The sequence below is a fragment of the Hemiscyllium ocellatum genome, chromosome 2, assembly GCF_020745735.1.
Source record: "Hemiscyllium ocellatum isolate sHemOce1 chromosome 2, sHemOce1.pat.X.cur, whole genome shotgun sequence".
NCBI classification, from domain to species: domain Eukaryota; kingdom Metazoa; phylum Chordata; class Chondrichthyes; order Orectolobiformes; family Hemiscylliidae; genus Hemiscyllium; species Hemiscyllium ocellatum.
In genome coordinates, this window is record NC_083402.1 from 121180036 (window position 1) to 121202470 (window position 22435).

Here is a 22435-nt window from a genome sequence, read left to right on the forward strand (position 1 = left end):
GTTCAGCCTTGAGTACGTGCTATATCAACTGAGTGGGAATTGAACCCACAGTCATTACTCATCACAGTTAATGAGATATTGTTCTCAAGGCTAAGGGGTCAAAGGGCACAGGAAGAAAGCAAGAACAGGGTACTGAGTAGGATGATCAGTAATGATTGTATTGAATGACAGAGCAGACTTGAAGGGATGAATGGCCTACTCCTGTACCCATTTTCTATATTTGTATGTTTTATCTTGCCCTGCTGTGAGTCATCCCCCTTGAGCTAAGTTTATTTGCGTGAGGGAGACCAAGATTTGGATTTTTTTCTCCTTGTTGCAAAGGAATGGCATGTTTGCACTACACACAAGCTGTGCATTTTGAGTCAAACATGGTTACTTGTGTTGAGGAGACAGTTAATTCAACTGTTCATTTTTTAATGCAGAGTTTTATCCCACAGAACAATACTGGCTATTCCAACAACTTGACACGATTATGAAGAAGGTTGTAAGAACGCAACAAGCCAGACTGCCTGGCCTGCTGTGTTCTTCCAGCCTCCTGAGCGTCTGCAGTTCTTTTGTTTTATCTCTTAGGTGATTAAGAAAGAGAACAGGTTGGAGTAAGATGGCTCTGCCTTCGCTCAGAGGCATAATTCATTCAGTTGGCTATAAGAAATCCAGAGAATTGAGATGGAGTGGGCAGTACGAGATTAAGATTATAATGGTGCTGGAAAAGCACAGCAGGTCAGGCAGCATCTAAGGAGCAGGAAAAATGACGTTTCGGGCAAAAGCCCTTCATCAGGAATGAGGCTGGGAGCCTCAGGGGTGGAGAGATAAATGGGAGGAAGGTGAGGCTGGGGAGAAGGTTGCTGAGAGTGCAACGATGGATGGAGGTGGGAGTAAAGGTGATAGGGCGGAGGGGAGGGTGGAGTGGGTAGGTGGGAAGTAAGGTTGACTGGTGGGACAGGTCATGAGGATGGTGCTGAGCTGGAAGGTTGGTAAAGTGGGGGAAGGGGAAATGAGGAAACTGGTGAAGTCCACATTGATGCAAGACGAAGGGAAGCAGTCACTGGAATTCCCCAGTTAATTGCAGACTCTTCAAGTTATACAATCCAGTGGAACAGCAATGAAACGTCACCATGACAATCAGCCAAGCTCTATTTTAATTGGCACAATAAAAGGGCGATAAATAGTTCATGTGTCAGAGCTACAGACCGGGGAAGGGAAGGTTTTCTCACCGTTGGCCCCCACTATCAGCATTAAGCAAGCAGTGCAAGGCTAGAAACAAACTGGGGCTTTCTGGACTTAGTGATCCTCCTCCAAAGTTGGAGCTATCACAGTTAGTTATTGAGAGAGAAGGGAGTGACGTTTATACATCACAAGCTCCCACAAACAACAGAGTGATGATCTGAAAATCTGTTGTTAGTGATTCAATTGGTCAGGATGCCAGGGAGATTTCCCCTCCTCCACTTCAAAAGAGAGTCATTTGATCTTTGACTTCGACCTGAGAAGGTCTATGTGGACATAGTCCTGTTCTGTGCAGCACTCCTTCAGTGCAGCAATCTAAGCCTAGATTTTTTATATTCCTATGCCTGAAAGGGGAGCTAAACCTACAAAACCTCTTACTTAGACCGAGTCAGTTCACTGACTCTCAAATGGCACTTGGATTGGAATTTTTCGGAGGTGGCAAGGAACCCATTGCAGGGATCAGAGGTGGGTGGTGATCCTGCTTTGGACGATGTTGGGCCGAAGGTCTCATTTTACCAGCAGCAAGTAGGTAACTGCTGTCTCTATTTTAATCACCACCCCAAGAGTTGTGAACCCAGCCAGAGTGCCGCGACTCCGGAATGACACCAGGAGAGTTACCACTCCTGAGGCAGTTTAGAGACATGTAATCTACAGCAGGGAGGGATGGAAAATGTTATTTACACTCCTTTGAAGAACTCCTTTGGGGAAATCATTGGGGCCATAAGGGAGCATGTCACCATGCCGAAGACCCCTCCCCATCTACCTTTTCTTACATAAAACCTTCCTTGTTAGCACTGCTGATGGGTGGACAGCCTCCACGTAGCAGGGTGTTGGTGTGCCATTAGCAAGTGTGATGAACGTTCATAATATATTATTGTTCAACATTGCGTCAGAGTCCTGTAGCACGGAGATAGGTCCTTTGGGCCAAACTGGTGCATGCCAACTAAAGTGCTCATCCATGCTAACCCCATTTCCCTGCACTTGGCCCATATCCTTCTAAACCTTTATCCAGGTTCCTTCCAAATATCCAGGTATTTGTCAAAATGCCTTTTAAAAGTAGTTAATATACATGCTGGCAGCTCATTCTATATGCATATCACCCACTGTCTAAAAAAGTTGCCCTCAGGTTCTCTTTTATTCTTTCCCCCTCTTACCTTAAACTGATGCCCTCTAGTCCTCAATTCCCCAACCCTGGGAAAAAGACTAAATGCATTCACCCTATCTATGTTGAGAAATGTATTGCTAGAAAAGCGCAGCAGGTCAGGCAGCATCCAAGGAGCAGGAGAATCGACGTTTCGGGCATAAGCCCTTATGCTGCCCGACCTGCTGTGCTTTTCCAGCAACACATTTTTCAGCTCTAATCTCCAGCATCTGCAGTCCTCACTTTCTCCTAATTGATTTTTACCCTATCCATGTCTCTCATGATCTCACCATCCTAAGTTCTGAAGTGAGGGAGTGATGTACAACTTTAAGTTTGACTTGTATTTCTATATTCTCTGTCTTAAAGATGATGGGGAGCATGGTTTTTAGTTTCATATTAGATTTGTTCTGTCATGATGTCAGAATGTACAAAATTTGCACATGTATTTTTAATAAGAGTTCACAGTCTTGGAGCTGAAGGTGAACAGTTTAGTGCATTAGAAATGGAAAGGTATGAGAGAGAAAAGAAATTGGGCTGTCACCCAACAACAGACTATCCAATGACAAAAGCAGACACACAGAAGTAAGTTCATTTACAAATGCCGTGTGCAAGTTTCATTCAGAGAGAAAAGGTCTGTAATAGCAGAAGTATCGTTACTTAGGGGTTTCCGAAACAACCTGCAGTGAGAAGTTGTCCCGAGTAGGCTAAAAGTGAATAGGAGAATGCTTCACAAACAGAAACCTATTGAAGACCTGAATTTAAAGAATATACATTAAATAATAAGAGAATTGAGGTTTCTTTAAGACTCTCTCTGGAGGATCCATTAGTTAAGGGAGATAGCATTGGATTAGTGCAGAAATTTGCTGAATGAAAGAGTTCAGAAAAGATTTACAATGATGTTGCCAGGATTGGAGGATTAGTTATAAGGAGAGGCTAAACAGGCTGCGGCTTTTTTCCTTGGAGTATCGGAGGCCGCGGGATGACCTTATCGAGGTTTACAAAATTGAGAGGCATGGATAGGATAAATAGACAAAGTCTTTTTCCTGGGGTGGGGGAGTCCAGAACTTGAGGGCTTCAGTTTAGGGTGAGAGGGGCAAGATATAAAAGAGATTTAAGGGGCAACGTTTTCACACAGTGGGTGGTACGTGTATGGAATGAGCTGGCAGAGGAAGTGGTGGAGGCTTGTACAATTGCAACATTGAAGAGGCATTTGGATGGGTATATGAATAGGAAGAGTTTGGAGGGATATGGGCCGGGTGCTGGCAGGTGGGACTAGATTGGGTTGGGATATCTGGTTGGCATGGACGGGTTGGACCGAAGGGTCTGTTTCTGTGCTGTACATTTCTATGACTCTAAGACAAGTACAGTTGTGCCAATAGACCAAGGAGCTTTAAAGAGGAGACAGAGATGACCTTTTGCTGAAAGGTTATTGTTGAGGGTAAAAGGGTTGAATGTTCTTTTCTGATGTGTAGAATGAGTTTGTTTTCAAATTATTCTTATTTAGTATAACATAGTTTTATTTTAATATAATAAATTTTAATGCTCTTCTGACAAAAGTACATTGGCTGCCTCTTGCGAGTATTTTCAGTGACTGAACTCCATGGTAAAAGTTATGATCTCCCGTCCCATACTCACAAAGGACCTCCTTTGCTTGTAGAAGTTGAACAAGGGTTTTGGAAGTGATAGGACAATGATGGGGAAGTTCCTGATCATTGGTTTTAATGTTGATGGTGATATTGTAATTCCTGTGACAGGTTTACGTACAAACCCGTCGACCTCAAAATCTAACCATGACCATTGTAAGAGATGAATATTCCAACAATCCTATGACTCTACGTGGCATCAACCAACGAGCAGACTTCCAGCAATACCAGCCCGTAGTGATGCTGCAGAAAGGCTACACAATTCACTGGAATGGTCGTGCACCGGAGGAAACCTTTCTGTATCTTATAAACTTCAATAAGTAAGCCGTGATTTCACATGCACTTCATGAAATACCTTAAGAGACAGTTGTTACTTTACAGTTGCTATGTACCATAACACAATGAGGAAATTTTTGGATGTTTGTCTTACTCTAACTTATTTTTGAAAACTTGGGACCAAGTCGTGCATAATGCCTGTGAATGGTTAATTAGTACATTGGCCAGTGAGGAGATATACTCTCAGTTGTGTATTTCCAGAACTTGTTGTTTGATTTTTTTATTTTCTTCATTCCATGATTTCTTTACACAAACAGCATCTACCTCTCAACCTCCTGTATATTTTTTGTGAACTTTCTGGATTGTCCACTAGTAATCCAGAGGCTCAGACTAATAATCTAGTGTTGTGGGTTCAAATTCTATCATGATAACTGCTGGAATGTTAAGTCTGCTAAAAAAAAAAATCAGGAATGTGAGGGAAAATCTATCTGATCTGCTAAATCCCCTTTTGAGGAAAGCAATCTGCTGTCTTGCATGTGACTCCAGATGCCATGTGAGGTGGTTGGTTCCTAATTGCCCTTGCAAGCTGCACAGTTCAAGGGTGATGACCAACTAATAACAGCCTTACCAGTGAGACACATCCCAAAACAATAATTTAAAGAAAATCAAATAATCTCATGGTCAACAAGATGAACAATTTCAATTCACAAACTTGCCTTTATTGATCACACCATTGAGTATAGAAGTTGGGAAGTTGTGTTGCGGCTGTACAGGACATTGGTTAGGCCCACTTTTGGAATACTGTGTTCAAATCTGGTCTCCTCTCTACAGCAAGAATGTTGTGAAACTTGGAAGGGTGCCAGAAAGATCTACAAAGATATTGCCAAGGTTGGAGGGCTTGAGCTATGGAGAGATACTGAAAAGGCTGGGACTATTTTCCCTGGAGTGTCGGAGGCTGAGGGGTGACCTTTATAGAGGTTTATAAAATCATGATGGGCATGGAAAGGATAAATAGGCAAGGTCTTTTTCCGAGGATAGGGGATTCCAGAACTAAAGGGCATAAGTTTAAGGTGAAAGGGAAAGATTTACGAGGGGCAACTTTTCATGCAAAGGGTGGTTCGTGTATGGAATGAGCTGCCAAAGGAAGTGGTGGAGGTTGGTATAATTACAACATTTAAAAGGTATCTGGATTGTTATATGAATAGGAAAGGTTTAGAAGGATATGGGCAAAGTGCGACTAGATTAGGTTAGGATATTGGTCGGCATGGACAAGGCAGACCGAAGGGTCTGCTGTGTGCAGTATGTCTCCAGTATCATACTTGGAGGTTGTACGTTTCTTTTAAAACACTCTGGGGGAGTGTGGAGATTTGGTTATAGGCCCGGTAGGTGAGTGGTGAGTTAGTGGGGTCAGTTCAATAGTTACCTCGGAGTTGGACTAGATTTTTAATCTTCTAACACTTCCTGGGTAACTAATCATTGGAGCAGAACCCTCAAGTCTCCAAATTAAATGGATACTTTTGCAAGGTTCCAGAAATAGAGAGGAATTGTTCAGCAAATCTTCTAAACTCCCGAGCAATTCCCTCCGTGTCTGTTACCACAGGGATCGCATGGCATCCGAATGTTCAACTGCCATCCATGTTGGGATAACAACTGTCTGGCCATTGGAAAATCCAGGCCCACTTAGATTGCTGCCACCCTCTGGCTCTGCTTTGAATGTATATTTAAGTTTTAAATACACTATTTTCTGCCTTAGAATAAGTTAATGGTTAGTGTTTTTCTGATGCAGTCTGGTACCTGCAGCATCGTTGACAATGATGACACAGGCAGTGCGGCTGCATGCCCAGTGACTGCAGCCCCTACAGACATGGTGACAACAAACATAGCATCCCAACTAAAAATTACAAAGATTGATTTTCTTAATGCTTTTCTCGCTGTTCCATTCTGTTTGTTTTTTTTTGTTTAATCACTAATCCAACCTTTCCTTCCCTGACTTGACACTAATTCACTCCCATTCCCTTCTCTGTCTTTCCTCTGTTTCGTTGTGAGCTCTGTGAAGTCTGATTGCCCTTGCTGTGTTTTTATTGTCTGACAATGCCAGTGAGTAAACATTTTGGAACTAAAGACTGGGGTCAATGTCTCACCAGTGAGGCTCATTGTGATATGTCACACTCCATGAAGTTGAACTGCAGTTAGTCACAGATTCAGGCAATGCAGTTGCATTGACCTCTTGCATAAAATAAAGTGTGTCAAATGGCACAACAAGCTCTCCTTATGTTGCACATTCTTGATTCCCTCGTTTTGAGTGAAATTTTTAACTTAGTGCTGAACTAGGGTCAAGCTGTTGCTCAGCGACCGTGGTAACCTAAAACAATTTCCTCCGCAAATGATATTTTTAGATGTACACGTTTTATTTTAATTTGCGTGTCTCTTTTATTTTTACAGAGAGGATTGGATCCGTGTTGGTCTCTGTTATCCACAAGCCACTACTTTCCAAGTCATAGCTGACATCTACCAAAGACAAAACTCAACGGCTCACAGTGTAGAGGATTACAAAGCAGTATCTTCTCTTAAGGAGGTACAGAATAAACCAGCAGAGAGACAATACTATTTCGACAATAGTACTGGGTATGTTAATTTCTTACTAAGGAACTGTTGCCTGACTGGTGGGATAATGCTGGATATCGAACAGTACATAAGAGCCAGTGAATTTGTTTGACTTCCCATTCTCTTTTAAGCCTGCTTTATTCTATTTTCATGGAAACAACAAATGTATTGACATAACACCTTTTAACATGATAAAACTTCCCAAGACACTTGAGAGCAACTTTTGAAAGGAAAATCAATATACCCAACCAAATACGGTGATATTAAAGCAGACAATCAAAATCTTGGTCAAAGAGGTAGATTTTAAGGTTATTTTAAATGAAGAAAAGGAGGTGACGAGGTTTGTGGAGGGAATTCTAAAGCTTGGAACCCAAGCGTGGGCACCAGTGGTAAAGTAAATTGGGATCTGCAGGGGGCTATGGAGTTGAAAAGTGCACATATTTGGAGGGTTTGTAAGGCTGGAGGTGATTACAGAAGCAGGGAGTGGTAAGACTTGCAGGGATTTAAAATTCAGTATCTGAATTTAAAAGGACATATTATAGACTGGGAGCCAGTGTAGGACAGGTGAATGCAAAAACCTCCCCCTACATAGAAAATTGAAATTGAGTTTATTTTCTGATCTGCAACATTTTCCTTTACTAAAAATGACACCGTATAAATGAATGCAACTTCTGCCACAATTCCTAATCCCAGATCAAATTCACAGTTGATTGAATTACTGTACAATTTTGAGATTATCTGTGTAGATTAAAACCTCTTGGCTTCACCCTCCATTGGAGTTAGGTCTCATATAATTCAAAAGCCTTCTGGGGAATTGACTACCTATTTGAAAAGGAGAAGTTGTTACACAGCAATGAGGGAAGTTGTTGGACAGTGCCGTGAGGCTAATTGAATAGCTATTAAAGAGAGTTGGCAGCAGCAAACTGGAATGAAAGTGTTCCTCCAGTCCTGGGAAATTTAATGAAGTAAGTGAATAGTCTAAGTAACCACGGAGATAGAACTGATTAGAGCTGAAGGGCTTTCCCAACAGGAATAGGTTTAACCAGTTAACAGCTCCCTTTGCATATCCACACTAGCCTTAGTCTAACCAATGTGCACACTCTTATCCTTCTGTATAAATTGGTGTTCCCTTTCTACATTTGGTTTCTTGTGTTTCAGTTCTGATAAGCGCAAGACAAAAAGCTTTGACTTCGTGTATCTACTTAGCAATGTTGAAGGAACTGGGAAGTTCAAAACAGAGGGGCTAGAGCACCAGTGATTGTTGGGAGGCCATGATTACAACATGACGAGCTTGCAGAGACAGTTTCCATTCTAACTAAGGACAGAGACATTTAAAATGGGATTATTACTAGATCAGTGGTGTTTTCTCAGCATAAGTTAATATATTCCTTTTAAAAAACAAGGTATTAGAGTATAGTGCATATGTTTAGATCTTGACGCAACAGAAATTAACTATGTTTATATAATTGTGATGAATTGGTCAAAGAGGTCATAGAGAATGGATAGAGGCACTGCAGAAGATGCATCTAGATTTAATTCTCGTTTTATAAAGGGCATTAGATAATTATCTGATGAAGAACATGTTTTCTGGACGAGGAGTACAATACAAGAGAGTGGGGCTAGCTGAATTGCTTTTGCAGGGAGCCAGCATGGTCAGAAGCGGCTGACTGGCCTGACTGTAACTGTTCTGTCATCATACGAGGATGATGTCAAATTGAGAGAGAATCCCTTGAGAGAGAATTTTCCCATTGGCTGGGTCTCCTCTTTCTGGTGAATGGGGGGCTGAGAGGGTAACCTGATTGAGATCTTTAGATTATGATGGTTATATAATGTTCTCCTCATTTTGGGAAGCTACAAACCAATCCAATAAGGAATTCAGGAGAATTGTGTTTATCTAGAGTGTGATGAGAATGTGGAACTCACTACCACAGAGTGTGGTTGGGATGAATAGTACAGATATTTGAGGGGAAGCTGCATAGACAAGTGAAAGAGAAAGGATTAGAGCCATAAGCTCAAGGGACAAGATGAAGTAGGTTGGAGGAGGCTTGCAGCAGCATGAACTATTTGGGTCAATTTGTCCATTTCTCTGCTCTAGGCTTGATATAACAGGCCTGGAATTTAAAGATGTTAGTGCCCATCACTGCCCATACTGCGCTGAGCAAAGAAATGAAGTCGAGAATGTGGTGCTGGAAAAACGCAATAGGTCAGGCAGCATCTGAGGAGCAGGAGAATTTTTTTTTAGATTACTTTACAGTGTGGAAACAGGCCCTTCGGCCCAACAAGTCCACACCGACCCGCCGAAGCGCAAACCACCCATACCCCTACATTTACCCCTTGCCTAACACTACGGACAATTTAGCATGGCCAATTCACCTGACCTGCACATCTTTGGACTGTGGGAAGAAACCGGAGCACCCGGAAGAAACCCACACAGACACAGGGAGAATGTGCAAACTCCACACAGTCAGTCGCCTGAGGCTGGAATTGAACCAGGGTCTCTGGCGCTGTGAGGCAGCAGTGCTAACCACTGTGCTGCCCACAAATTTTTCTTATGGCGTTTTTAATTGTCCATTTCCAGTCTCAACTGGAGAAGGGCAAAAGCCCGTTATCAGGAATGAGGTCCATCCCCTAGACTCCCAGCCTTCATTCCTGATGAAGGGCCTATGCCCGAAATGTCGATTCTCTAGCTCCTCAGAAGCTGCCGGACCAGCTGTGCTTTTCCAGCACCACACTCTCTACTCTATTCTTCAGCATCTGCAGTCCTCCCTTTCGCCAAAAGGAATGAAGTCTCCTTGCTACCCTCTCTCCTGTTTTTTAGGCTGCTGTTTCTAATGCTGCAGGCACGGCACCATCGGGAGGGGCACAGTTACTGCTCAACCCAGGGCTGTGAGCGAGTGAAGATCACAGCCACCATGCAGTCCCAGGCTGTGAGCAACTGTATGGCAGCTGGCTCCCGGAAGTATGCCAGCTCTCCGAAGGCTACGGTAGCCATGCCACCAAAGAGCTTGAATGAATGTGAGAACTGTGGAGCTTCTCAGGTAAACGCGCAAACGCTCTGTGCTCCCTCCGCATCATTCTGCGTGTTTTGTCACCTATTGCTCATTTATCATTCAACAGGAGAAAAAAAAAACTTGCATTCATGTAGCTTCTGTTATGAATGCAAGATGTCCCAATATACTTCCCAACCACTTTTGGGCTCTTAAACCCCTTTCCAATAACCTGACGTTGGAGACTGGGCAGGGCTTGTTTCTTATGGCGTCTTTAATTGTCCACTTCCAGTCTCAACTGAGGTAAGGTTGGGTCCTGGGATGTGATTCACTGGCCTTGACACATGTGTCCCAATTTGAGGACAGGTCAGGCTGGATCGGAAAGGCAGTTGGAATATCATCTGAGGAACTTGCCATTAAATCCAGCCAAAGCCTGTAAAATTGCCAGCAGCAGAGGATACAACCGCTTATTTAAAAAAAAAATTGATGGATGTGAACAGCAGTAAACTATTTCTTCTGATAATGAGGGAATTCAGCAATGGGGTAAATACTTAAAATTAGAGTAGGTCATTGGGGAGTGCTATCAGGAAGTGCAGAAGAAGGTAGTGGAAATAGGAAATCTCTCATAAAGATCCTTTGATTTTTCCAGGGGCAAGGAATCGATTGAAAATTCCAGTGCAATGACTTTCTGGAAATATAAACTGAAAATCTTGGAAGAACCCGACAAATTTCACAGCATCTTTGGAGAGAGAAACCGAGTTAACATTTTGAGTCCAGTATGACTCATGTTTTCGATGGACTCTGGTTGGGCAAGGGGAATGGAGCAAAGCTAAATTAGATGGAGTTAAGATACAGACCTAGCCAAGGTCTATTTGAATGGCTGTACAGTGCTCGAGAGGTTGAATGGCCTCTGTCCCATGCTCTTGAATTAAAGCTATTTGTTTTTCCCCTTGCGTAACAGGAGATGCAACACAAGGTGAAAGCTGCATTAGCTTTCGTTGGTGTTGAAAGGAGACCATTGATGATTTTAGATGAGAGCTAATTTCCATGTTGTTTATATCCTGCAGCGAGTTTTTACAAGTGATCCACACAAAACCTACCTCCTCGTGCAAATCCAATCCCTCAGCAAAACTCAAATTCTGCAGGGACATAGCGAGTCCTACATTTCTGTAAGTAACCCTTGAGCTGTTTGTGTCACCTTTTATTGAGACAGGATATTCAGTAAAAATCATGGCTCAGAACATGACAGGGAAAAAAAAAACTAGGTAATAAGAGTGGGGTAAGCATTTGGAGCTGTGTATGGATTTCGAGTCCTCTTTATTCTGATAATGCAATACAAGTAATTATTTCTCAACTTGAGGTAATCCAGAACTCTGGTTTTATATTGCTGCATGTCCTATTCCCCTATGACCCCAGTGTCAACTGACCTACATTAGCTCTCCATCAAGAAGATTTGATTTGTAAAATGCTCATCCTTATTTCGAAACCCTCCGCCCATCTCTGCAAACACCTCCAAGAATTGGAGGTCTTGAATTGTTGCCACTTGTGCACTACAATGATCATTGCTCCAGCATTAGTAACTGTGCCTTGAATTGCCTTGAGCCCAAGCTCCTTTGAATTCCCTCCCTCCACGTTTTTCCCTCACTTTCTTCCTTCAAGACACTTTACTTCTGACTGAATGTCTCCTTTCTGTGCCATATTTTGTTTTCTGATGTTTCTGTGAAACACTTCAGGATGTTGCAGTCTTTTCAAGGTGCTATGTAAATATAAGTTGTTGTTGAAAATCTAATCTGGAAGAGGGTGCCCCCATCATTAAAACTGACTTATATATTGAAGGACTTTGCAGCATCCTGCTGAATATCTATTACATGGCTGCACAATCTGTCCTTTTGATTTTAATTTATATTCTTCTGACCCGAAATGGACGATAAACCTTTTTCCTTTTTGATTAGGTTTTATCAAGCTGTCCAAAGAATAAAGAACTTGACTTGTTATATTTGGCTTCTTGGTCTCTGGCAGCTTAATGTGGGTTCTGTTTGTGTGTGCACAGACTCATTGTTGTGAGCATGCTTTCCCCCCTAATCATAGTGACCATGTCCCATCAATCTTTGTAAATCTGTGTTGTCAGGGGTTTAGAGAGATGTGAAACTTGTTCCCTGTGATAGGAAAGGTTAATAATAAGCAGTCTTAATCCAGAGATACCAATGCATGTCAAGATTAGAGTGGTGCTGGAAAAGCACAGCAGGCCAGGCAGCATCCGAGGAGCAGGAAAATCGGCGTTTCGGGCAAAAGCCCTTCATCAGGAATGAACTCAATTTTCCTGCTCCTCGATGCTGTCTGACTTGCTGTGCTTTTCTAGCACCACTATAATCTTGACTTTAATCTCCAGCATCTGCAGTACCCATTTTCGTCATACCAATGCATGTGTCAGTTTGTCAGTGCCTGGGTGCATTTCTGTCATCTTGATGTAAACAAATGTAATACATGAGAAGACAGTCAAACCCACAGTGTTTTATACATATTGTTGGTCCTGAGGGTTTTCATTTAGCCAGAAGAGTTTTGCGTGTGTGTTCCCATTGAGCCTGAAGTGTTTATAGTGTGGATGAGGTTAGCCAGTTTCTGGTCTAACGAGAAGAATCTTGTTTTTAACCAATAAGTTTATTTCAATACTGCAACTATTAATATATTACAAGGTGTCCATAGGAATCAATGTTAAAACTGCAGTTCGGTTCCACAGGGCCCTCCTTGGCAAAAGCATTGAAAACATTACACTTACAGTCACGAAGTTTTAATATACTTTTCTTTTAAATGAGTAAATTCCTACATTGGTAAATTCACTTTCTTATGAGTTATTAAAAATACCCGTATAAAAGGAACTTGTAACACTTTAGTGATTGGTGAAAGATCTAGGGGGAGTGAACGGTTAGGATTTGAATGTACTGACATATTGAGTGGAGGAAACAAATTTAGTGGCAGCACTCAGAAAAGAATTGGTTAAATAGTTAAAGGGGACAAATTATTCCAGCACAGACTCTGATCAGAATGGTCTTTTTCTGTTCTGTATTTTGCTGCAATTCCTTGAGGAGATTGCAGACTATCTCACTGATATGATTCATGTATGCTTTGTCACAGACATTCTTTATCTGCTGTTAAGCAGCTTCTTAAAACTGTCATCATCCCTGTGTCAAGTTGTCTTCCCTAAATGCACAGAGTGCCAGAACACTTGAACTGCCCTTGTGTTACTGAACATCTGAAAGCTTCAATTCACAGATTTTCAGTGGCTTAGGGTTGTAAAGGCTACAAATGCAAGGTGGCCAGATCAGCCATGATCTAATTGAATAATGGTACACATTGGGAAGGACAAAGTGGTCTCCTTCTGTTATTTTGGATTCAATGGTAATGTTGCAATGTTGGGGGGGTGTCACAAAGAGAAAATAAAAAAAATGTTTTTTTCAAATTGCTCCCAATGAGCTGAGATTTAGCTTGTTGTACATATTGCAGAAGGGATAATATCAAGCTATAAGAGGAGTGAAGAGAATCTCGGTAATCTGAAGCTGAGGTATTGCTGTGCGTCACTTAGTGCCGAAATGATGATTTGTGTTGATTGGAATGTAGAATTCCTTCTCCACAAGGAATACAGGTTCCAGTTAGTTTACTGCACATTCAAAGAGGACAACCAGACTGATTTCTTATATTCACTTGTGATTAATAGAATGTTTAAGAAGCATCTCTTGTTAATCTATAGTATCTGCCTCTGCTACACTGACAAATGCTTATTTTTTAGGTGAATGGGATCAGGTTCCCATTTCAGAATGGATTTTTTGTGATGCTGGTTGATGCCTGCAGTGGAACAGTAACCAAACATACATCATTTAACAAAGCAGATACAGCGATGGCCAAATTCCTGAGCACTGGAATCGCCCAAAGGTAAGGCAAAGACTAAGTGATTTTAAATTTGGTTTAGGGTGTGAAATTGGACAGGTTTTGTTTTGAATTCCTTCTTGTAAGCAACAGTGGCATTTTTGCTTGAGTTGTGGGGCTGGAGGGGATTAAAGAGATTGGAAACAGTAAGGTCCTGGAGGGATTTGGAAAAATGGAGTGAGAATTTTAAAAATGGAAGCAATGTTTAACTGGGATCCAGTGCAGGTCAGTGAGTGCAAGGGAGAGGGAGGAACATCCCTGTTGCCATCCAGGACAATGAAATGCGTGGTTCAATATCACTGCAGGATAGGAATCAGGCAGTAGTCCTTCACAATAATGTGGTGAAAATCTGGAACTCTGTCCACAAAAAGCTGTTGAGAGATGAGTGAACGTAATAGAACCAGAGATTGATTGATTGTTTGTTTTTTGTTTAGTACGGGGATTAAGGGTTACAGAATCAGAGTAGAGATGATGTTGAGAAACAGATCAGCCATGTTAGAATAAGCTGGAGGGGATTAATGGCCTCCATTTATTACGATGTTTTGATCAGCTGTGTTCTGCAGCTTTATATCTGTTGGTAATTAATGTTTCCTTTTTCAGATCAATTATCTTATTAGGTTCAAAAGACACAATAAGTGGTGACATTGATACCATTTCTGAGAAGATGGTCCAACTGGGCATTGCAAAACCTGCACAACTTCACAAAAAGGGTATGATTTTAGTGAGAGGTATCGGTGGCCCCTCGGTCTCTGTGCATAAAGTTTGTCAATATAATTTTTGTTTGTTCATGGGATATGATCATCACTGTCAATGTCAGCATTCATTACCCATTTGGGATCATGATGGTGAGGCAACTTCTTGAACTGGGGAAGTCCGTGGTACACCCAGAGAAGGGAGTTCCAGGATTTTTACTTAGCAACAGCGATTATGGCTTGTGACTTGGAGGGAAACGTGCTAACAGTGCTGTTCCCATATACTGGAAACCCTTGTTCTTCTAAGTGATCGAGGTTGAGAGTTTGGGAGGTGCGGTCATAGGAACCTTGTCAAGTTTCATGATTCTCTTCTCTATTAATGATTTGTAGGACAGCCTTTTCCTGTGATAATAATTTTCCTTTCTTTGCATTTTGAATGAAAACACACTTTTTTAGTTAAATCCAAGCCCCAGCAATGTGACCGAATGTAAATGTGATTTACAGTTGGATATTTTCCTGGTGCTCTGATTTTGTGACATGGACTGCCTGGGGCTATTTCACACCAAGAAGAATAGATTCTTTGAATCCTCCAGATCAGTTCGAATTAGATAAGCAGAGCAAATCTCTGGTTTGGTTTGCACCTTGCTATCCTTAATCTTGTTATGTTGTTCAAAAATTCAAATTCTTTCTTCCTAACACTAAGCAGACTTGCATTTATGTGGTGCCTTTCACAAGTTCAGTATATCCCAAAGATGTACTGTTGTAAAGCGGGAAACGCAATAGCCAACTTTCCCGCAGTCATCTCTCAGAAAAAGCACTGTGATAACGATTGGATAAACATTCTTTGAGTGACATTAACTGTGGAATAAATGTTTCCCAGGTTTCTGGGGCAAATTCCCCTCTGCTCTTCTTCCAAGTAGCAGTCATGGAAAGTTCACTTTCAGACGTTTTGTCATCATACTAGTTAAAATCATCAGTGAGCCTCCGGTGAAGCACTGGTGTTAGTGACCCGCTTTCTATTTACGTGTTTAGTTTTCCTTGGGTTGGCGATGTCACTTCCTGTTCTTTTTCTCAGAGGGTGGTAAATGGGGTCTAAGTCGATGTGTTTGTTGATATGCCATGCTTCTAGGAATTCTCGTGCATGTCTCTCTTTGGCTTGTCCTAGGATGGATGTGTTGTCCCAGTCAAAGTAGTGGCCTTCCTCATCTGTATCTAAGGATACTAGTGAGATTGGGACATGTCTTTTTGTGGTTAGTTGATGTTCATATATCCTGGTGGCCTGTTTGTCCAATGCAGTGTTTGTTATAGTCCTTGTAAGGTATTTTGTAAGTGACGTTTGTTTTGCTTGTTGTCTGTCTGGGGTCTTTCTAGTTCATTAGCTGCTGTTTTAGTATGTTGGTGGGTTTGTGGGCTACCATGATGTCAAGAGATCTGAGTAGTCTGGCAGTCGTTTCCAAGATGTCTATGATGTAGTGGAGAGTGGCTCGGGTTTCTGGATGTGTTTTGTCTGCTTGTTTGGGTTTGTTGTTAAGAAATCGGCAGACTGTGTTCATTGGATAACCATTCTTTTTGAATACGCTGTATAGATGGTTTTCTTCTGCTCTTTGTAGTTCCTCTGTGCTGTAATGTGTGGTGGCTCATTAAAATAATGTTCTAATGCAGCTTCGTTTTTGTGTGTTGGGATGATTGCTTGTGTAGTTTAGTATTTGGTCCATATGTGTTGTGTTCCTGTAGACGCTGGTTTGTTGTTTCTCAATGGCTGGTCACTCTACTGTGACATCTAGGAATAGCAGTTTGTTGTTGTTCTCCTCCTCTTTAGTGAATTTTATGCCAGTAAGGGTATTATTGGTGGACTTGAAGGTTTCCTCTAATTTGATTTGTTTAGTGATGACAAAGGTGCCATCCACACAGCGGATCCAAAGTTTGGGTTGGATGGTTGGCAGAGCTGTTTGTTCCAGTCTCTGCATTACTGCGTCTGCTAAGAATCCTGATATCGGAGATCCTATGCGTGTTCCATTGGTTTGTCTGTAGGTTTTGTTATTGAAAGTGAGGTTGGTGGTAAGGCAGAGGTCCACTAGCTTGACAGTGTTGTTCTTGCTGTTGAAGTTGGTGGTGTTTGGTGTATGTGTCCTTGGTTCTTCTAATAGTGTAGTCAGTGTTTCTTTGGCCAGGTTGATGTTGATGGATGTGAACAGGGCTGTTATGTCAAAGGAGGCCATTATTTCATCCTCTACCTTTGGTGTTCAGGAATTCTTGGGTGGAATGGTGTGAGTCTTCTACTAAGTGTTTTAGTTTTTGGTGTAGCTCCTTGGCTAATCTATAAGTTGGTGTTCCAGGTAGCGAGACTGTGGGTCTGGGGGAGGGGGGGGGAGCTCCTGGTTTGTGAATTTTGGGTAATCTGTACAAACATGGTGTGTTGGATCTGTCTGGAAATCTGTCTTATTTAATTTTCCAGATTTTGAGTAGGGCTGTGATTCAGTTCTCTAGTTGTGGGGTCAGATTTATCGCCACCTGTTGGCAAGTGTTGGTATCTGCAAGCAGTGCATTTGCCTTCTCAATGTAATCTCTTCAGTTCAAAATGACTGTCAAGCATCCTTTGTCTGCAGTAGGATAACAATGTTTTTATCTTTTTTTGAGTCCTTCTAGTGCTTTCCTTTCTTGTGTATTGAGTGTGTTTCCTTATTTTTATTTGCTTAATATTGGTGTGATTGTCTGTCTGACGGTTTGCTGGGTTTCTTCTGAGAGTCAATAATATCCTCACTGGCATAAAATTCACTAAAGAGGAGGAAAACACCAACAAACTGTCATTCCTAGATGTCGCTATAAGAGTGACAGCCAATGGGGAACTTAAAATCATCGTCCACAGGAACACAACACATACGGACCAAATACTGAACTACAGAAACGATCATCCCAACACCCAAAAACAAAGCTGCATTAGAACATTATTTCAACAAGCCATCACACACTGCAGCACAGAGGAACTATGAACAGCAGAGGAAAATCACCTATAGAGTATATTCAAAACGAATGGATACTCACTGAACACAATCTGCTGAGTTCTCAGCAACAAACCCAAACAAGCAGACAAAACGTGTCCAGAAGCCCTAGCCACTCTCCCCTACATCAAAGACATCTCAGAAATGACTGCCAGACTACTCAGACTACTCAGACCTCTTGGCACCATGGTAGCCCACAAACCCACCCACAAACACTGCATTGGACAAACAGGCCACCAGGATACATGAACATCAACTAGGCACAAAAAGACATGACCCACTCTCACTCATATCCTTACATACAAATGAGGACGGACACCACTTCGACCGGAATAACACATCCATCCTAAGGCAAGCCAAACAGAGACATGTACGAGAATTCCTAGAAGCATGGCATTCTAACCGGAAGTCTATCAACAAACACATCGACTTGAACCCCATTTACCACTCTCTGAGAAAAAGAACAACAAATGACATCACCAATCCAAGGAAAACTAAACATATAAAGAGAAAGTGGGTCACTAATACCAGTGCTTCATCGGAGGCTCACTGATGATATTACCTAATATGGTGACGAAATGTCCGAAAATGAACTTTCCAGCTCAGCGAGCAAACTTAACCTCAACCTGAGCTACAGATCTTCTCAAAACTCGCTATCGGCCATGTAATTTATTTTCGTCCACATCCATGGGGTCTCCATATATTGCCTTACTGAAAATGCAGTACTTCTGACATTGCAATCCTCCTTCAGTGCAAGGAGGACGAGTATGATTTTGTATTCAAGATCTTGGAGTGGGGCTTGAGTCATTGGGATGTGCAGCATGGAACAGATCCTTCAATCCAACTTGTCCATGCAAACTAGATATTCTTCATTAATCTAGTCCCATTTGCCAGCTTTTGGCCCATGTCCCCCTCAACCCTTTCTATTCATGTTTCCATCCAGGTATCTCTGGCAGCACATTCCATTAATGCACCATCCTCTGCATGTAAAAGTTGCCCCTTATAAATCTTTCCCCTCTTACCCAGTGGCTCAGTAGTTAGCATTGCTGCCTCATAGCGCCAGGGACCGGGCTCAATTCCAGCCTTCGGCAACTGTCTGTCTGGAGTTTGCACATTCTCCCAGTGTCTGCTTGGGTTTCCTCTAGATGCTCCGGTTTCCTCCCACAATCCATAGATATGCAGGTTGGGTGAATTGGCCATGCTAAATTGCTCAGAGTCTTCAGGGATGTTATTACTCAAATATATGAAAATTCAAAAGTAACCTTGTTCAGCTTTGCTTGATTTTGCTTTGCATATTCAGAATTTGTCTCTTCATTACAATCTACATTCACAGCAATAAACTGAATGTGAAATTACTTTTGGGTCTTTTAGGTGCATTAGTCAGGGGTAAATATAGGATAATGGGGCAGGGGAATGGATCTGGATGGGTTACTATTTGGAGAGTTGGTGTGGACTTGTTGGGCTGAAGGGCCTGTTTCCACACTGTTGGAATTCTATGATTCTACCTTTTAAACCCATGCCTTCTAGATACAGACTCCTCTACCCTGGGGAAAAGGCCATGACTATTCACCCTATCCATGCTTCTCGTGATTTTATAAACTTCTTTTAGGTCATCCCTCATCCTCCAATGCTGCAGGAAAAACAGCCCCAGCCTATTCAGCTTCTCCCTAAAGCTCAAACACTGCAAACCTGGCAACATCATTGTAAATCTTTCCTAAACCTTTTCAAGTTTCACAAAATCTTAACTTTGGAATGAAGATCGTATGAGGAAAGGCTGAGGCACTTGGGGCTGTTTTCACTGGAGAAAAGAATGTTTAGGGGTGACTTGATAGAGATGTACAAGATGATTAGAGGTTTAGATAGGGTTGACCATGAGAACCTTTTTCCACATATGGTGTCAGCTATTACGAGGGGGCATAGCTTTAAATTAAGGGGAGGTAGGTATAGGACAGATGTTACGGGTAGATTCTTTACTGAGCGAGTCATGAGTTCATGGAATGCCCTGCCAGTAACAGTGGTGGACTCTCCCTCTTTATGGGCATTTAAACAGGCATTGGATAGGCATATGGAGGAAAGTGGGCTAGTGTAGGTTAGGTAGGCTTGGATCGGTGCAACATTGAGGGCCAAAGGGCCTGTACTGCGCTGTATTTTTCTATGTTCTATGTGACTAGAATTGAACACGATATTCTAGAAGTGGCCTAATCAATGTTCTGTACAGTCACATGACCTCAACTCCTGTACTCAGTGCATTGACCAATGAAGGCAAGCAGACCAAATGCCTTCTTTACTCCCATCTACCTGCAACTCCACTTTCAAGGAACAATGTACCTCCTCCCAAAGGTCTTGTTTGGCAACACTCCCCAGCACCTTATCATTAACTCTGTCCTCCTGTCTTATTTTGCCTGACCAAAATACAGTATCTCACCTTTATCTAAGAGACCTTCAGATTCAGATGTGTGTGCTACCGATTAAATTAAAGATAAGCTCTGGCTTAATGATGTGCTCATCTTCTATCCCTTTCCCTGACCATTCCTGCGACAGAGCAAACTATGAAACTATAATATGCATATTGGTGACAAATAGGCTTTTAATGTTGCTGAAAAAACACTGCCACTGTATGATGACTGGTACAAGAGATGTTAGTAATAGGATTCCACTAAACTATTCAAATGTGTGAAAATTCAAAAGTAACATGGTTCAGCTCTGCTTAATGTTGCTTTGCATATTCAGAATTTGTGTCTTGAATACAATCTATATTCACAGCTATAAATTGAATGTGAAATTGCTTTTGGTGCTTTTAGGATGAAAGGTTGAGTGCCATTAAATCTGTGAAGGGCAAGTAGAATAAGTGTTGATTAATTTAATATAATCAGATCATTTTAATTGCACACAAATTTCAAGTGGAATTATTGTCACCAGGCTGTACTGACACAAAGGAATAGAGTCAATGGAGTATTTAGGGCAGCTGCATTTTTTTTTCAGCTATAAAGCTTGAATGAGTACCTGTCTAATGTTCCACAGGGTACATGAACAAGATACTGTATACTCAAGATATTTCATAGCTATAATCTCATTCAAGCATTTAAACAGCAAAGATAAGCCACTTGAGATCTTCTGCTGTTAATTCTTTACAATGTTAAATCCATTTGATTAAATTATTGCCCTGTATATACTCCCCACTATCTTGTCATTAACACCCTATGGTGTTGAATAGCATGAGAATTAGTTTATACATCTATCAGGTCTCTCACGATATGGCTGATGGGTTGGCTGAGGAATAGATCTGCTGCTAAATGGGCTCACTTTTTTAAAAAGACTATGCTGCTATTGATTCCCCCCTTATAACTGTCCCCAAATTTCCAGTCTCTAACTTTATTCAACACAGGAGGCCAAACAGCCCATTATGTCTCAAGCAACAGAATTATCCAATTAGTCTCATTCTCCACTCTGCTCTTTCTCCTGTAGCCCTGCAGATTTCTCTACAATTTATCAAATTCTCACCATTCAATCTGCTTCCACCGAAAGATTGCATAAAATAAAATTATCTTTCCTCACCCTACAGCTGTGGGAAACAGAGTACATGAGTTAATATAATCCCAGCATTTTAACCACACATCTCTAATGAGAATGATGCATCATACGTAAATATACTTTTTGTTCTAGTTACAACATATGAATGTACGGGCATGAGGCCTTTGTTTTTGATTTGACATGCAATAATTTGGTTGTGTGTCGTCCTAATCTATAGTTCCTCAACTCCTGTAAAGGGAATCACGGTCACTTCTACAAGTTTTAAAAAAAAAACAGCAATCATCTTGCTTCAGTTATGCATATTTGGTTAAGTCAATTGAAGCAGACACAAAAAAACACAAGTATCAGGTTTATTTTTTCAAGGTTAATTGGTTAAAAGCACACCAATCAAAGCATACTGAGTTAATATTTACAACTTTTCTCAGCAGGATAGGATGATTCATGTTTGCAGTTCCGCCCGAGTGACAATATATTCTTTATTCTTTTACAGAGAGCATTGCTTTCTTTGGATACAAAGGGGAATTTAACCCATCGTGGACCAGGCTATACAGCAGCCCTGCTGGGCAGAGCCTACAACTCTTGGAAAAATACATTCCACTTCACCTCCAAGACTATTTCTGCACGAATGTTACCAAACCACAAAGGAAAGAACTGGAACTTTTACAAAATGCTTTACAGTGAATATCAATTTGAATAAATGTGACCTAACTTATTTTATTAATGCTGGTTCTAAAATTGTCTTTTTTAAAACCCCTTTTCCCATTATCATATTTATCTCCTCTTTTAAAACTAGTTAGATAATCTTAAATAAAGGAGAAAACTGGAAATTCTCATCAGGTTAAGCAACATCTGTAGAGCGAAAGAGTAAATGTTTTGGTTGATGTGGATAGTTAACTTTCCACAGATGCTGCCTGACTTGCTGACTATCTCTAGCATTTTCTTTTATTTTGGATTTCCAACATCTGCAGTAATTTGCTTTGTTTTGCATTTTTTAAAAAAAAGTGTTGTGGTTGTGCACTGATTCAGTGAAGCCTTTTAAAAAAAAAAGCTGTTTGGCTTTTTAAATGTTTTATAATCAATGTCATGTGAAGCTGGATGATTACATTACTGTAGCCCCACAGCTAGTTTGTAGACAATCTTTTGTTGCAATTGAATACACACCAGAGAAATATAGAGACCTAATCGTAAGATAGTCAATTGTTGAATTCAACAGAATCTTCTTTACCCCAGAGGATGATGAGAATTTAGAATTGACTGCCATGAGGGTGGTTACAATAAATAGGTTGATTTAAGAGGAAGCTAGAATAACAGTGGAGAAAGGAATAGCAAACTGGAGGATTATGTGGAATAAAGAACACAAAGTTGGATGAGACAGGCCAATCTCGATGCTGTATACCCACATGACTGAATCATGTTA

At 41.3% G+C, this 22435-nt stretch overlaps 1 protein-coding gene across 3 annotated transcripts in view; it reads left to right on the top strand.

Annotated features, from left to right (window-relative positions):
* cemip2 (cell migration inducing hyaluronidase 2) overlaps positions 1-21739 on the top strand; it is a 91398-nt gene extending 69659 nt beyond the window's left edge. For all 3 annotated transcript variants that reach the window (XM_060839556.1, XM_060839551.1, XM_060839561.1), the window contains exons 18-24: positions 4120-4328; positions 6727-6909; positions 9707-9926; positions 10943-11044; positions 13660-13802; positions 14397-14506; positions 21509-21739. In XM_060839556.1, coding sequence (XP_060695539.1) covers positions 4120-4328; positions 6727-6909; positions 9707-9926; positions 10943-11044; positions 13660-13802; positions 14397-14506; positions 21509-21699 — 1158 coding nt within the window. In that variant the 3' untranslated portion in view covers positions 21700-21739. The remainder of the gene's footprint in view (positions 1-4119; positions 4329-6726; positions 6910-9706; positions 9927-10942; positions 11045-13659; positions 13803-14396; positions 14507-21508) is intronic.
* Positions 21740-22435: the final 696 nt, after the last annotated feature.